Here is a 13,828-nt window from a genome sequence, read left to right as displayed (position 1 = left end):
AGTTTTATCCAGGCGCCTCTCCTATGTGCTCCCATTTCATCTCTGACACTGGATTGTAACCATCTGTTTACCTGTGTCTCCCCAGAAAGACTGAAAACTTATGAAGGGAAGAAACCATATCTAAGTCATCTTTTTATCCTCCAACTATTAACCCAATAACTGGCACATAAAAGGTGTTCATTAAATGTTGACTGGATAAATTGAGGAATAAACTAAGATATAATATTAGATTGACTTTAAAGTCTAGTTCCTTTGTATTACACTCAAATTTAATCTTTGGATTTAAGTAATAAAGGTAACACACATTCTGTGTAACTAATAGATTTACCCAAGTTAAACCAGTTGAATACTGAAATTAGGAAATCAAACAAACCGAATTGCTTAAATTGTATGTAGCAAACATGAATATGTACATTTATTAAGTAATATAATTCATTTATCAGTTCACTGAAAACATTTCTTGAGCATCTACTACGTTCTAATTACCATGCCCAGGAGCTGGCAGGCCTCAGGCTCTCAAGGAAGTGAGTGTCTGGTGGGGCAGAGAACCAACTAAATATTCTGACAGAGGTGTGTGCTGGGGCCACTGAACGACCTCAGAGGGCAGCTAAAGTACAGCTGGGGGGAGGGGTTATATGGAAGGCTTCACAGAGAGGTGATGCTTGAACTGAGGGTTGATAAAACAGCAATAATTAATGTAAAACAAAGAAACAGGCAATCCAGGCAGAGAGAAAAGGGTGAGGCACCCACAGTTCTACTGGCAGAGAGAAGGCTGCATGCAGAAGAATGGCAGAAAATGACAACACAGAGAAAAAGAGGAGGGACCCCAGATCATGGAGGGTTAAGGATTTATAAAACATCTTCAGGGAAGAAGCAGTTGTATTAAATTCTTTCCTCAAGGGGCTTAGAGCTTACTTAAAACAGATTAAGAGTAATAGGTGAACAGTATTTAAAGAAGGAATTTTGATCAGCAAATAGGTGAAGTAACAAAACAAAACAAACAAACAAAAAAAGCAAAGACACTTAATTCAAGATAACTTAGGAGTTATCTGAACTTCATGATCCAGTTTTATCACATCTCTTAAAGGATAAGAGGAGAATTAGGTGTGACTTTGAACTGTAAATATTCCAACAAATCTGAAAACCAAAGAATGTTTTAAATTAAAAAGAAAGTGTTTTATCTCTCTGTAGAGACCATATCTCCAAATACATTGATCTCTGTCACTGAAGTACCTACCTTAGAGTCACTCAACAATGCCATTATGAATGTCAATATTGGGCAGAGATGAAAGAAAATAACAGTATTCACAGACTGATTATTCAGCAGACCATTACTACTGGTAGGCAAGAAGTCTCAGAATGAACAGTCCAGCCGTGCTCCAGCTGTCCTGCACACTTGTGGGGAGAGCTCATCGGCAGTCCAAGGGATGGAGTGTACATGTAAAAGTAATGTGGTATTTTACAATACAGCACATATCAAAATTGCAACTTGGTTTTAGATTGCTTATTGTTATGATAAAGACATCAGTAACCATTTAAAAGAAGGTACATCTAAGTGTCTGTATTAGCGATGTAATCAAAGTTACTTTTTCATTGTTAGTAACTAATGGAATGTAAGTTATTTTCAGGGAAAAATAAAAGTCTAACATTAATCTGAATTTCAGTTAAGCATGACAATATACAGGTACAGCTACAGCAAGTTAGACTACCTTTTCCAAATACTGCAAAATTCAAGTCACTTTATACAAAGGAGACTATGGAGAGAAGTATGAATTAAAATGAAAAATTCAGCGAAATTCCACAATTTCTAGTTCATTTTATAATTTTATTTCTAAATGCCGTCTCCTGGGAACCTGAGGAACCACAGGCTAACTCATTTGATTGTAACTGAACAGTATTATTTATTTATAAACTTTTAATTTTGCCTCTCTAAGAGAAAATAAAAAAAGCCATCACTGAAAGGTTTTCTTTTTTCCCCCCCTATAACTAATTGTCAAAGAGAACGACAAATAATAAATAAAATTACAGGCTATAAACAAGCAAATATTTGAAAACAACGAAAAATTCTGGCAGCATAATTTTTACGTTTAATGTAACTTCAGTCTTCTAAAGATCCACTTTCGCAGCCATAAAAAAGAACGAAATAATGCCATTTGCAGCAATATGGATGGACCCAGAGATTGTCATACTGAGTAAAGTAAGCGAGACAGAGAAAAACAAGTATATTGCTTATATGTGGGATCTAAAAAAATGGTGCAAATGAACTTATTTACAAAACAGAAACAGAGTCACAGATGTAGAAAACAAACTTATGGTTACCAGAGGGGAAAGGAGGGGAGGGATAAGTTGGGAGATTGGGATTGACATATACTATATATAAAATAGATAACTAATAAAGACCTACTATAGGGGCTTCCCTGGTGGTGCAGTGGTTGAGAATCTGCCTGCTAATGCAGGGGACACGGGTTCGAGCCCTGGTCTGGGAAGATCCCACATGCCGCGGAGCAACTGGGCCCGTGAGCCACAACTGCTGAGCCTGCGCGTCTGGAGCCTGTGCCCCGCAACGGGAGGGGCCGCGATAGTGAAAGGCCCGCGCACCGCGATGGAGAGTGGCCCCCGCACCACGATGAAGAGTGGCCCCCGCTTGCCGCAACTAGAGAAAGCCCTCGCACGAAACGAAGACCCAACACAGCTAAAACAAACAAACAAATAAATAAATAGAGTAGCTATTAATTAAAAAAAAAAAAAAAGACCTACTATATAACACAGGCTAGTCTACTCAATACTCTGTAATGGCCTATACGGGAAAAGAATCTAAAAAAGAGTGGATATGTGTATATGTATAACTGATTCACTTTGATGTACACACCTGAAACTAATACAACATTGTAAATCAACTATACGCCAATAAAAAAAAAAATCCAGCCTATCCAATGTCTGGGCCAATAACTATTAAGGACAGTCATAACAAGGATAAAGTCATCAAAACATACTGAATTAACTGTAAACTAAGAATATTATATATAAGATAATCATAATTAGTTAATGGATATTGTGTTTTTTTCCCTTTGGACTAATTATTTTTCTCTTTTTTCTTTTATATTTTATTTTATTATAGTTAGCATCATGCTGCTATTCCTGCAAGTACTGAACAAGCATGGGATTTGAATATTACACTCTTAAATAAATGAATTGCTTAATTTCCTGTGACCATCTATACATACTCCATCTTCAAAAAGTATATCAGTATTCTATCATAAAGGAGATAGGAACCTTTTCTTCAATATGCATGACATTTCTGGACAATGCAATTGTGGCACTGGCACTTTTTTCCATGAAGAAAATCTTTGCAGTTCTATGGCATTCATCATTTGACAAAGGCAACTATTTTCCTTATCTATCAGCTCTTACTGATCTTACTAGCAGTGACCCTGGAATCCTTAAGGACCCATTAAATCTCTGAAGAAGAAAGCTAAGATGAAGGACCTGCCACTCCAAATTCATGTGCTACTTGGCCTAGCTATCACTACACTAGTACAAGCTGTAGATAAAAAAGCAGATTGCCCACAATTATGTACGTGTGAAATCCGGCCCTGGTTTACACCTAGATCCATTTATATGGAAGCATCTACAGTGGATTGTAATGATTTAGGTCTTTCAAATTTCCCAGCCAGATTGCCTGCTGACACACAGATTCTGCTCCTACAGACTAACAATATTGCAAAAATTGAATACTCCATAGACTTCCCAGTAAATCTTACTGGCCTGGACTTATCTCAAAACAATTTATCTTCAGTTACCAATATTAATGTAAAAAAGATGCCTCAGCTTCTTTCTGTGTACCTAGAGGAAAACAAACTTACTGAGCTGCCTGAAAAATGTCTGTCTGGACTTAGTAACTTACAAGAACTCTATATTAATCACAACTTGCTTTCTACAATTTCACCCGGAGCCTTTATTGGCCTACATAATCTTCTTCGACTTCATCTCAATTCAAATAGATTGCAGATGATCAACAGTAAGTGGTTTGAGGCTCTTCCCAATCTGGAGATTCTGATGATTGGGGAAAATCCAATCATCAGAATCAAAGACATGAACTTTAAGCCTCTTATCAATCTTCGAAGCCTAGTTATAGCTGGTATAAACCTCACGGAAATACCAGATAATGCCTTGGTTGGACTTGAAAACTTAGAAAGCATCTCTTTTTATGACAACAGGCTTATTAAAGTGCCCCATGTTGCTCTTCAAAAAGTGGTAAACCTCAAATTTTTGGATCTAAATAAAAATCCCATTAATAGAATACGGAGGGGTGATTTTAGCAATATGCTACACTTAAAAGAATTGGGGATAAACAATATGCCTGAGCTGATTTCCATCGACAGTCTTGCTGTGGATAACCTGCCAGATTTAAGAAAAATAGAAGCTACTAACAACCCAAGGTTGTCTTACATTCACCCAAATGCATTTTTCAGACTACCCAAGCTGGAATCACTCATGCTTAACAGCAATGCCCTTAGTGCCCTGTACCGCAGTACCATTGAGTCTCTGCCAAACCTCAAGGAAATCAGCATACACAGCAATCCCATCAGGTGTGATTGTGTCATCCGTTGGATTAATATGAACAAAACCAACATTCGATTTATGGAGCCAGATTCACTGTTTTGCGTGGACCCACCTGAATTCCAAGGCCAGAATGTTCGGCAGGTGCATTTCAGGGAAATGATGGAAATTTGTCTCCCTCTTATAGCTCCTGAGAGTTTTCCTTCTAATCTGGATTTAGAAACTGGGAGCTATGTTTCCTTACACTGCAGAGCTACTGCAGAGCCACAGCCTGAAATCTACTGGATCATACCTTCTGGTAAAAAACTCTTGCCTAATACTCTGACAGACAAGTTCTATGTCCATTCTGAAGGCACACTAGATATAAGTGGCATCACCCCAACAGAAGGGGGTTTATATACCTGTATAGCAACTAACCTGGTTGGTGCTGACTTGAAGTCTATCATGATCAAAGTGGATGGCTCTTTTCCCCAGGATAACAATGGATCCTTGAATATTAAAATAAAAGATGTTCAGGCCAACTCAGTTCTGGTGTCTTGGAAAGCAAGTTCTAAAATTCTCAAATCCAGTGTTAAGTGGACAGCCTTTGTCAAGACTCAAAATTCCCATGCTGCCCAAAGTGCTCGAATACCATCTGATGTCAAGGTATATAATCTTACTCATCTGAACCCATCAACTGAGTATAAGATTTGTATTGATATCCCCACCATCTATCAAAAAAGCAGAAAACAATGTGTAAATGTCACCACAAAAGGTTTGCACCCTGATCGAAAAGAGTATGATAAGAGTAACACCACAGCATTTATGGCCTACCTTGGAGGTTTTCTGGGGATTATTGGTATGATATGTCTTTTCAGCTGCCTCTCTCAAGAAATGAACTGTGATGGTGGACATAACTATGTGAGAAATTACTTACAGAAACCAACCTTTGCATTCAGTGAGCTTTATCCTCTGATCAACCTCTGGGAAGCAGGCAAAGAAAAAGGTACAGCATTGGAAGTAAAAGCAACTGTTATAGGTGTGCCAACAAACATGTCCTAAAAACAACTAACTAAATCTACTTCAAAGAAAACTCAAAACTGTGGTTGTACTTTTAAAAAAAAAAAGGCAGAGAAATATTACTTTGAAGAAGGAAGTTTAAGCTTCACCAATGCTGCTCCTGACCAATGGACATATGTACAAGTTCAGCATTTTAATTAACTGGCTTCGAAGGGTACTGTGGCAACCAAATAAAACAATTCCATTTTCTAGAACTTTCATGTAACTTTTATGTCTGGACTACAGTTAAAGTGGACAAAAACATTTCTGTATTTTTTTTAAGTATATAAGAGTAGTTGAACTGAGCAATACCTCCTCCTGTGTTGTATTACACATGTTAGCCACGAGTTTTTGCAGTGACCAGATAAACTTGAATTGACACGTGGTGTAATAAAATGGACAAATTCTGTAGAGTAGACACAGTGAATATGTGGACCTCTTTTATAAGGAAAAATACATTTTGGATTAAAATCAATTGCTTTTGTCTTGTTTTTGTTTCTAAATAAAGAATAATTTCTGGGAAATATCATTTGACCAGATATCATTTAAATGACAATGTTTTCAAAAAGTGTTTTTCTATAATGAAATTTGGAATGCTAAGAGTAAGACACTTTTACTGGGTGATGTAACTACATTTTTATAATGCACAAAAATGGATCTTAGAAGGCACTTTATCAATATTGAAAGGCAATAATAACATTGTACTTAACCCTTTATTGACAGAAACAAATCCTCTTGGAAATTATGTATTCACTTATAGATTTTCTTTTCTTAACAAGCAGCTTTTGGAGTGGATTTAATTATTAAGTTCATATAATGTAAATCCAATATCTAAGGAAACGAAAGTCTTATTTTAATAATTGGTAGTAGCTCAACATTAGGCTGCTTGCTTTGCAGAAAATATCGCCAAATTTCAGTAGGACTTATGATCTAGGTGTAATTTTCAAATCTTGCTGTGACTGTAAACACTTAATGAGCTTCACTGCAATAACAAGCAAATAATCTAATAATCTTCTATGTTGCAAATACAGCAAGGAAACATGTTCTACATGACCCCCAAAGAAGGAGGTTTATATACTTGTATAGCAACTAACCTAGTTGGTACTGACTTAAAGACAGTTATGATCAAAGTACATGGTTCTTTTCCCCAGGATAACAATGGATTTTAGAATTTTAGGAGACTAGGATTTTCTGAGACTAGGATTTTTAAATTTTATTTTAAGATATACTGAATTCATAGTGGAAGAAGTTCCAGAGTTCAATAGAAATTTAAGAGGACAGTTTTGCTCATGAAAAGCTTCTGAGACTTAGAATAAAAGAAAAAAATTAAGTGCAGTTTTCAATGACTGTAAGGCACCTAAATAACACAGCTTAGAAAAATTGAGAATCATTGAATTGAAGTGCTAATAACATTACTAATTATTTTAGAGTCTTATACAGAAAATACAAGACTTTTACCTAGAAAGAACAACCAAGACTTTTAGGGCTTTAGTCATATTTACAAACAAAAACCCATAGTCCTACAAAACCAATGTATTTGTGTACAAAGAAAACATCCTGAAACAATAAAAAAAAATCTACAGAGGTAATAAGCCTTACTTTTTATAGGCAAATTGCTTATCTCTACAAAGCTACAAGTCTTCCATGTTAACTGCTACTTAATCTGTTCATAATCAAGTGTTTAAGTTTTCTTACCATAGCTTTCTGCACATCATCAACATGTCACTGGCCTGTAAACATTTCTACCACTGAACTCATATCAATTTATATGTTAATACTAGACATTTGCTTTTGTGATAGCACTAACAGTTTCTAATTAAGTATTAGCTGTTTTTGACAATGTTGGAAAGTAATTGTTATGAACTTTTTAAAACAAAAGGACAACTGTGTTAATTTTAACACAACCAAAATATGAAACTTGCTGATTAAATGTGTTTCCCAAACACAAATTTTACAACCTGATGAATCACTATCACAGAGAGGCTGACATTAGAATTTATCAATAAGACATGCTCATACTTCACAAGAGGTTTCAGCACCACGGACAGAGCTTTTTAAAAGAGCCAGGCTATTTATCAAAAATAGAGGAGCTGAAATATGACCTATTAGGATGCAGGTACTGTATAGGTCAGCAAGAACTTGCTCAGGTTTCTTGTATGTATCTATCTTCATGAAGAACTATACCAAACATGGTAAAGCTGAGAATCCATTTCAAGCTACATTTTTCTTAGAGAAATTGCAGTAAATAAGTACTCTGAATAGATACCTAACAGTGAGCACTAAAATGAAGCATTTTTGTTACAGCTGAATAAATACAGATGCTCAAAGCAAATCATGATCCTATTTACTTGCTCAAATTTTAATCTAAATTGCCAGTGAGAAAAAGAAAAAAAGACATTTGCTTCAACAACAGAATGGCATTTCATACTCCCTATATTACCTCCTAAACCTCACATAAAGTTAACTAAGCACTGGTTAAAGTACTCAAAGCATGTAACTTACAATTTGGTGATACCAAATGGATACAAAGGCAAACTCTGCCTATAATAAATAAAATTCTAAAGTTTATATCTCTATGAATACCACATGATCCCCTCACATTGCATGAAGGAAAACATTTTTTTAGAAAAAAATAATTTTACAAGAATTATATATTTTATAATTTACACTACAAAATAAATCCAAATTTTCTATAAATAAGCATGTCTAGTTGAATACAAAAATGCATACAATGTGAAGCGAAATGTGCAATTGTCAGCAAAGCCAAGTAACAATATGCTGCCAGTCATATGTAACCATTTTACTTAGAAAGAAATGAAATAGATTTATGGTACATATGTCAGTCCGTTGATACTTACTGCAGTTCTTAAATTTATTCTAATTAGGTAAAAATTTCTTAAGCAACACTATATAACAGCAAGCATAATTTTAACATTATAATTCCTTAGTCTATTCATTTAACTATATTTTCTTTTGTTTATATTCAATATATATGTATTGTATGGCTATTAGTCACTGGAAAAATAGAAGTGAACAGGACAAATTCCCCACCATTAAGGGGCTTATATTCAACTGGTTTGCATTCTGGTTATGTATCACTGATTTCACAAATATGTGTTAACTATGTTACCTAGTGGAGACCCAGCTTCAATCCATACTTTCACAGAATGGTAATGTTCAGAAAATCAGATTTTTTTTCTTTGGTCTAAAATATTTTATTTATCACAACATGTTGATACAGGAACTTAATTCAAATTTATTATTGATTTTATTCACGATAGATAGATAGATAGATGATAGATAGATAGATAGATAGATAGATAGATAGATAGATAGATAGATAGATAGATACTAGCCTAACACCATCCTCAGACTGGTTAAATAAACAGGCATGTCTACTTACCATAAATTATTTCTAGGCACAAAAACATGGATAACTATTATGTTTCCCCTATTTTCAACATAGAATGATCACCCAAGAAATGTAAGTCAAATTCAAGAAGGTAATCTAGCACTGCTAAAATATTTATGTATTTTATGAGGAAGACCAACTTACTCTATCCACTCTTATAAAATCTTCCAGGGCTTCCCTGGTGGCGCAGTGGTTGAGAATCTGCCTGCTAATGCAGGGGACACGGGTTGGAGCCCTGGTCTGGGAAGATCCCACATGCCGCGGAGCAACTAGGCCCGTGAGCCACAACTACTGAGCCTGCGCGTCTGGAGCCTGTGCCCCGCAACGGGAGGGGCCGCGATAGTGAGAGGCCCGCGCACCGCGATGAAGAGTGGCCCCCGCTCGCCGCAACTAGAGAAAGCCCTCGCACGAACCGAAGACCCAACACAGCCAAAAATAAATAAATAAATAAATAAATAAATAAATAAATAAATAAATAAAGTAGCTAACAAAAAAAAAAAAAGAAAAGAAAACACCGGTTCCTAATTCCTGTGCCAGTACCCATTAAAAAAAAAAAAAAAATCTTCCAACAACTATGAAGAAAAATTCCATAGATTAGCCTTTTACATGAAAAATTATAAGTGACAGGTCAGTAACCAATAAAGCAAAAAAAAACTAAAAGTTTAAGAGCATATATTTGCTAAAGAAAGAGAAAATTCCAATAAAATGTTCTCACAGCTGTCATAAACAGCAGGAAAAAACTCTCATTGTATATGTAAACATAAAGCAACATCTTTAGCTTCATCACAATGCTGACTTTCTAGGAGACAGGGAATTATAAATAGTAATTATATTATGGCTACATTTTCTTTGATTCAATCTCTGTCTCTCTTGTCTCTCTTTCTCTAACTTGCCAAAACAAATGATAACAAATAAGTAAAAGTTTTTTCAAAGAATATGGTTGTTACAGGTATGTTTAGTATATCAAGCGTCCCAAATGGTCATTTGGGGATAAATCTAAGCAGAAAGACTAAAATGATCTTCTCTTTCAAATGGTAGTATTTTCACCCTTAGTTCTATAGCCCCCACCTTTATAATATCATTTTACCCTGACTAATGCCTTGCTAACTAGGCTGTTGCTTGGGAGCATGGCAGTATTGTACTGGAATGAAAAAGCCATGCCTGTCATGGAGTTCTGGAAAATGAAAGAAACTGACTCCAGTTTCAACACAGTAGTGGCTACTTTTGTGTGTTAATTTGAAAAGTGAGGACTTTATTGTTAGGGGTGACCACCAATTTGGTTTATATTATTTCTCTGAAGCAAGGGGAAAATAAAAACACTATTTGTACACAGGAATAAAATGGCAAAATCTGAGTTAATTGTAATAGCCACAAATATCCAATTCCAAGTAAAATTATTAAAATACAAGCTTTAAAGAAGAATATTCTAGTAAAATATAGATTTTTTCCAAAATCTGGCCTAAGCATTCCATTAATGATATAACAAAGGTGCTTTTGAATTGACTAGTAAGCATTCAGTATGCTCAAGTGAGAAAATACATGAAATAGAACACAATTCCTTTTTATTACTACTGAAAATAGACAAGCCCACAGAGATTTGAATCTACCTATTCTAGTTCACTTTACATATATATCAGAGGGCTCTTAGCTTACCTTTGAATAAAGCCATATAGCCAATACCAAATAAGGGGTCATGTATATAACAGATACTTTGATACAGTTTTCTCTTAAAAGCAAAGTGAGGTATTCAAATAAGTAATAAATTCAGAGCAGATTTATCACATATGATTTCAAAATTATTGTAGTGTGGTCCAGAGTAACAAAGCATAGCAAAAAGAATTGTGGTTAACCTTGGCAAGTCTTTCAGAAGAGTGAACTCTAATGGCATTTGAAGACCTCACAGTGCTTTGTGTCTTTATCTTTTCTAACTCTAATACATCTTCAAGAAACTAATACCATTATGTGACCATTGTAAGGAAAATCCAGCTTCTCATTAAAATATATGGTTCGGTGTCAAGTCATTGATTCAAAATCCAATTGTGATATCCATTTATAATGTTTATCAGCCTCTGCAACAAACAATGGAGTAAACTTAGGACATAAATTGACCCTCCTAATCCTAGCACTGAAAGAATCAGAGTGTAATAAAATAACTTTCCGGTCAGTTGAGGTACCAGATTCAAGGTTGGTAAAGACAAACAGTTCTTAAACCATCAGAGGTGTTATTACTACAGGAATATGATCAAACACACTGAAAGAGTTCTTCAAAAGAATACTATATAAGATTGAAATTCACTATCAAAACTGGGATTAAAGACAGATACCTCTGGTAAACATCCCTTTAATAATGATTACAGAGAGGAGACATGTAGTCAATAAAGAACAAAAAAATCATGTCCCCAAAATAACTTTAAGGCTTCCGGGATTCCCATCCCTGTTTCCTAGTCAATCAACAAACCAACATTCCAATATATGATTTTCACATTAAATTGTTTATTAGAGTTTAAAAAACACATTTACATACAAAATGCATGAATTTATATAACTATGTGATTCTAACTACCCAATTCAAACCCTTGAGAGTAAAAATAAGAATCCTTCAACAGAGAAAAGGTATAAAAAATAGAAGGGAATAAAACATTTATTTCTTTTTTCTATCAAAATCCTTATCTACATATATTCATAGAGATTTAATAGACTGCATTGAAAAAACGAGCTACATCAAAAACACCCGTGTTAGATAAGGAGAGTTAGGTTCTTCCCACCAATGGGTTACGTGCGTCTCAGTCCAGGCTCAGGCCTGAAGTCACAGTGTGATGCTTGAGAGATTTGCTTGGCACATATAATGCATAGCAATTAATAAATATATTATCAACATTATTGTATTTGAATAAATATACATTCATATTTCCTTGAGTAACAAGATAAAAACTAGAAAAGAAGGAAACAAACACTTACTGAATGCTGAATATGTGCCAGACTAAAAATTTGCTATGGTCGTAAGAAATCCACTCCAGATCTAAAGGAGAAGGGGTGTGGGAAAAATGAATATTTACCATCTTACTATGTGTCAGGCATACTGAGGAATGTGCTTGTTCACCCTCCTGGTCTCTGTTTCTCTATATGCACGTCTGTCTCTCACATGCGTGCGACACACACACACACTTATAGTAATTCAATTTTCATGAAATCTTTGTGGGCTCATTGTTAACACTCTCATTTTATACATCAGTCTCAGAGAAGTAATTTTCTTTCCCAAGATAATAATATCACAGAGCAGAAAAACCAAAAGGTACAACATCATGAAAAATAATAATACCCAGGTGCTTTTCTGGCATGCCATACAAAAAATAACTAATAGGTGGTATTTTGAGGAGGGAACACTCCATCAATAGTATACCAGATTCATTAATTGTGCTATTGTCTTCTAACTATCTCCATCAACATGTTCACTTATAATATTCCTATGTCAATTCTGCATGAGGGATTGGGGTAATGGGTTCCAGTTTGCCAACTTTCAGTTATTACTTGCCAAAGGCACAACTGTGAGCACTGGTTTAGCAAAAAACAAAAACAAACACACACACACACACACAAAACAAAACAACCTCCAAAAACCTGCATATATTATAAACTGAACTTTTAAAATAAGCATATTCACTAAGTACTCACTGGCTGCAAGGTACTTCTAGAGACTTACAAAAGACTCTTCTGTAATTATTTCCATGCATCCATTTCACAGTCCCCATGCATAATGCTCTCCTGTTTCTCTATCCCATTACAGAAAAGTATAGTCAATTACCTGTTTTACTTGTTTTCTGACTCTAGCTTATATTTGTCATACATGATAATTCTGACCTTAGAAGGAGGTTCATAAAGAGTAAGGACTGAGGGGAAAATTTTTTCCCTTCAACTTTCTGCCAACATCCCCATCCTTGCATATATTGGTGCCATAAACACTAACAGCTTAGAGGGTCATAAGTCAGTGCACTCTGACAGAGTTTAGTCTGTTGGACGACTTGTAGTCTATTACAAACGGGTTCTGAGGAGTTCTAAGTTATGAATTGGAGTTTATGAATTGATTCTGAGGAGTTCTAATAAATGAATTTGTTCTAGAAGAACAAAACTAATTAATATAGGATAGATAACATGGATTATTTGTTCATAAATGGGGCTGCAAAAAATATTAAATAAAAACTTGACACCATTAAACTTATCCCTGAGATTAAAACCTCCAATGCCCATATAGGAAGTTGATAGTCTCTATGTCCCAATAGAAGAAACAAGGTGAGTCATTAAAACAAGCAAACATTTCCACAGATTAGTAAGCTTCTATGAAATTAAATTGGCATGCAGATTTTATGTGTAGAGAAGTATCTCAGTATTTAATGAGTACTAATTTTTGCTTGCTAATATTTCATAGTCACTATGCTGAACCCTGTTCTCATTCCAAAGGTACCACCCCACCTTGATTTTTTTTTTTTAATGAATCATTGATATGGCAGAACTCCTTTGCTACTATTATTTGGAAAATAATAGTAGTAAACTTTCTAAACAGAGAAGCAAGGAGTGGCCCATGTTTTCATTCATACATGATTTTTTCCCATGCGCTCTTCATTTATTGAGGATCTACTATGTGCCAGACATGGTATTAGCTGCTAGAGATGCAACATTGACTGTGATAGACAAATTCCCTGACATCATAAAACTTAGTCTACAGGTAGATACCAACAAATGAATCTGGTAATTGCAATATAAGTTAATAGAAATATGATAGGAATGGGGATAGCTTACACATATGCTGGGGTACAGGTTATT

The 13,828-nt window shown here is 35.1% G+C and overlaps 2 protein-coding genes across 5 annotated transcripts in view; one reads left to right on the top strand and one right to left on the bottom strand.

Annotated features, from left to right (window-relative positions):
* LRRN3 (leucine rich repeat neuronal 3) overlaps positions 1 to 6,073 on the top strand; it is a 38,691-nt gene extending 32,618 nt beyond the window's left edge. Inside the window, exon 2 of the mRNA XM_036863027.1 lies at positions 3,119 to 6,073. Within this exon, the coding sequence (XP_036718922.1) occupies positions 3,478 to 5,601 (2,124 nt within the window). The 5' untranslated portion in view covers positions 3,119 to 3,477 and the 3' untranslated portion in view covers positions 5,602 to 6,073. The remainder of the gene's footprint in view (positions 1 to 3,118) is intronic.
* The window catches only part of IMMP2L (inner mitochondrial membrane peptidase subunit 2), a 901,263-nt gene that overhangs the window by 469,700 nt on the left and 417,735 nt on the right, over positions 1 to 13,828 (bottom strand). The gene's annotated exons all lie outside the window — the stretch shown is intronic.

This window comes from Balaenoptera musculus, chromosome 9 (assembly GCF_009873245.2).
Source record: "Balaenoptera musculus isolate JJ_BM4_2016_0621 chromosome 9, mBalMus1.pri.v3, whole genome shotgun sequence".
Lineage (NCBI taxonomy): Eukaryota > Metazoa > Chordata > Mammalia > Artiodactyla > Balaenopteridae > Balaenoptera > Balaenoptera musculus.
Note: the sequence above shows the minus strand (reverse complement) of the source record. Positions and strands in the feature narration are given on the sequence as shown.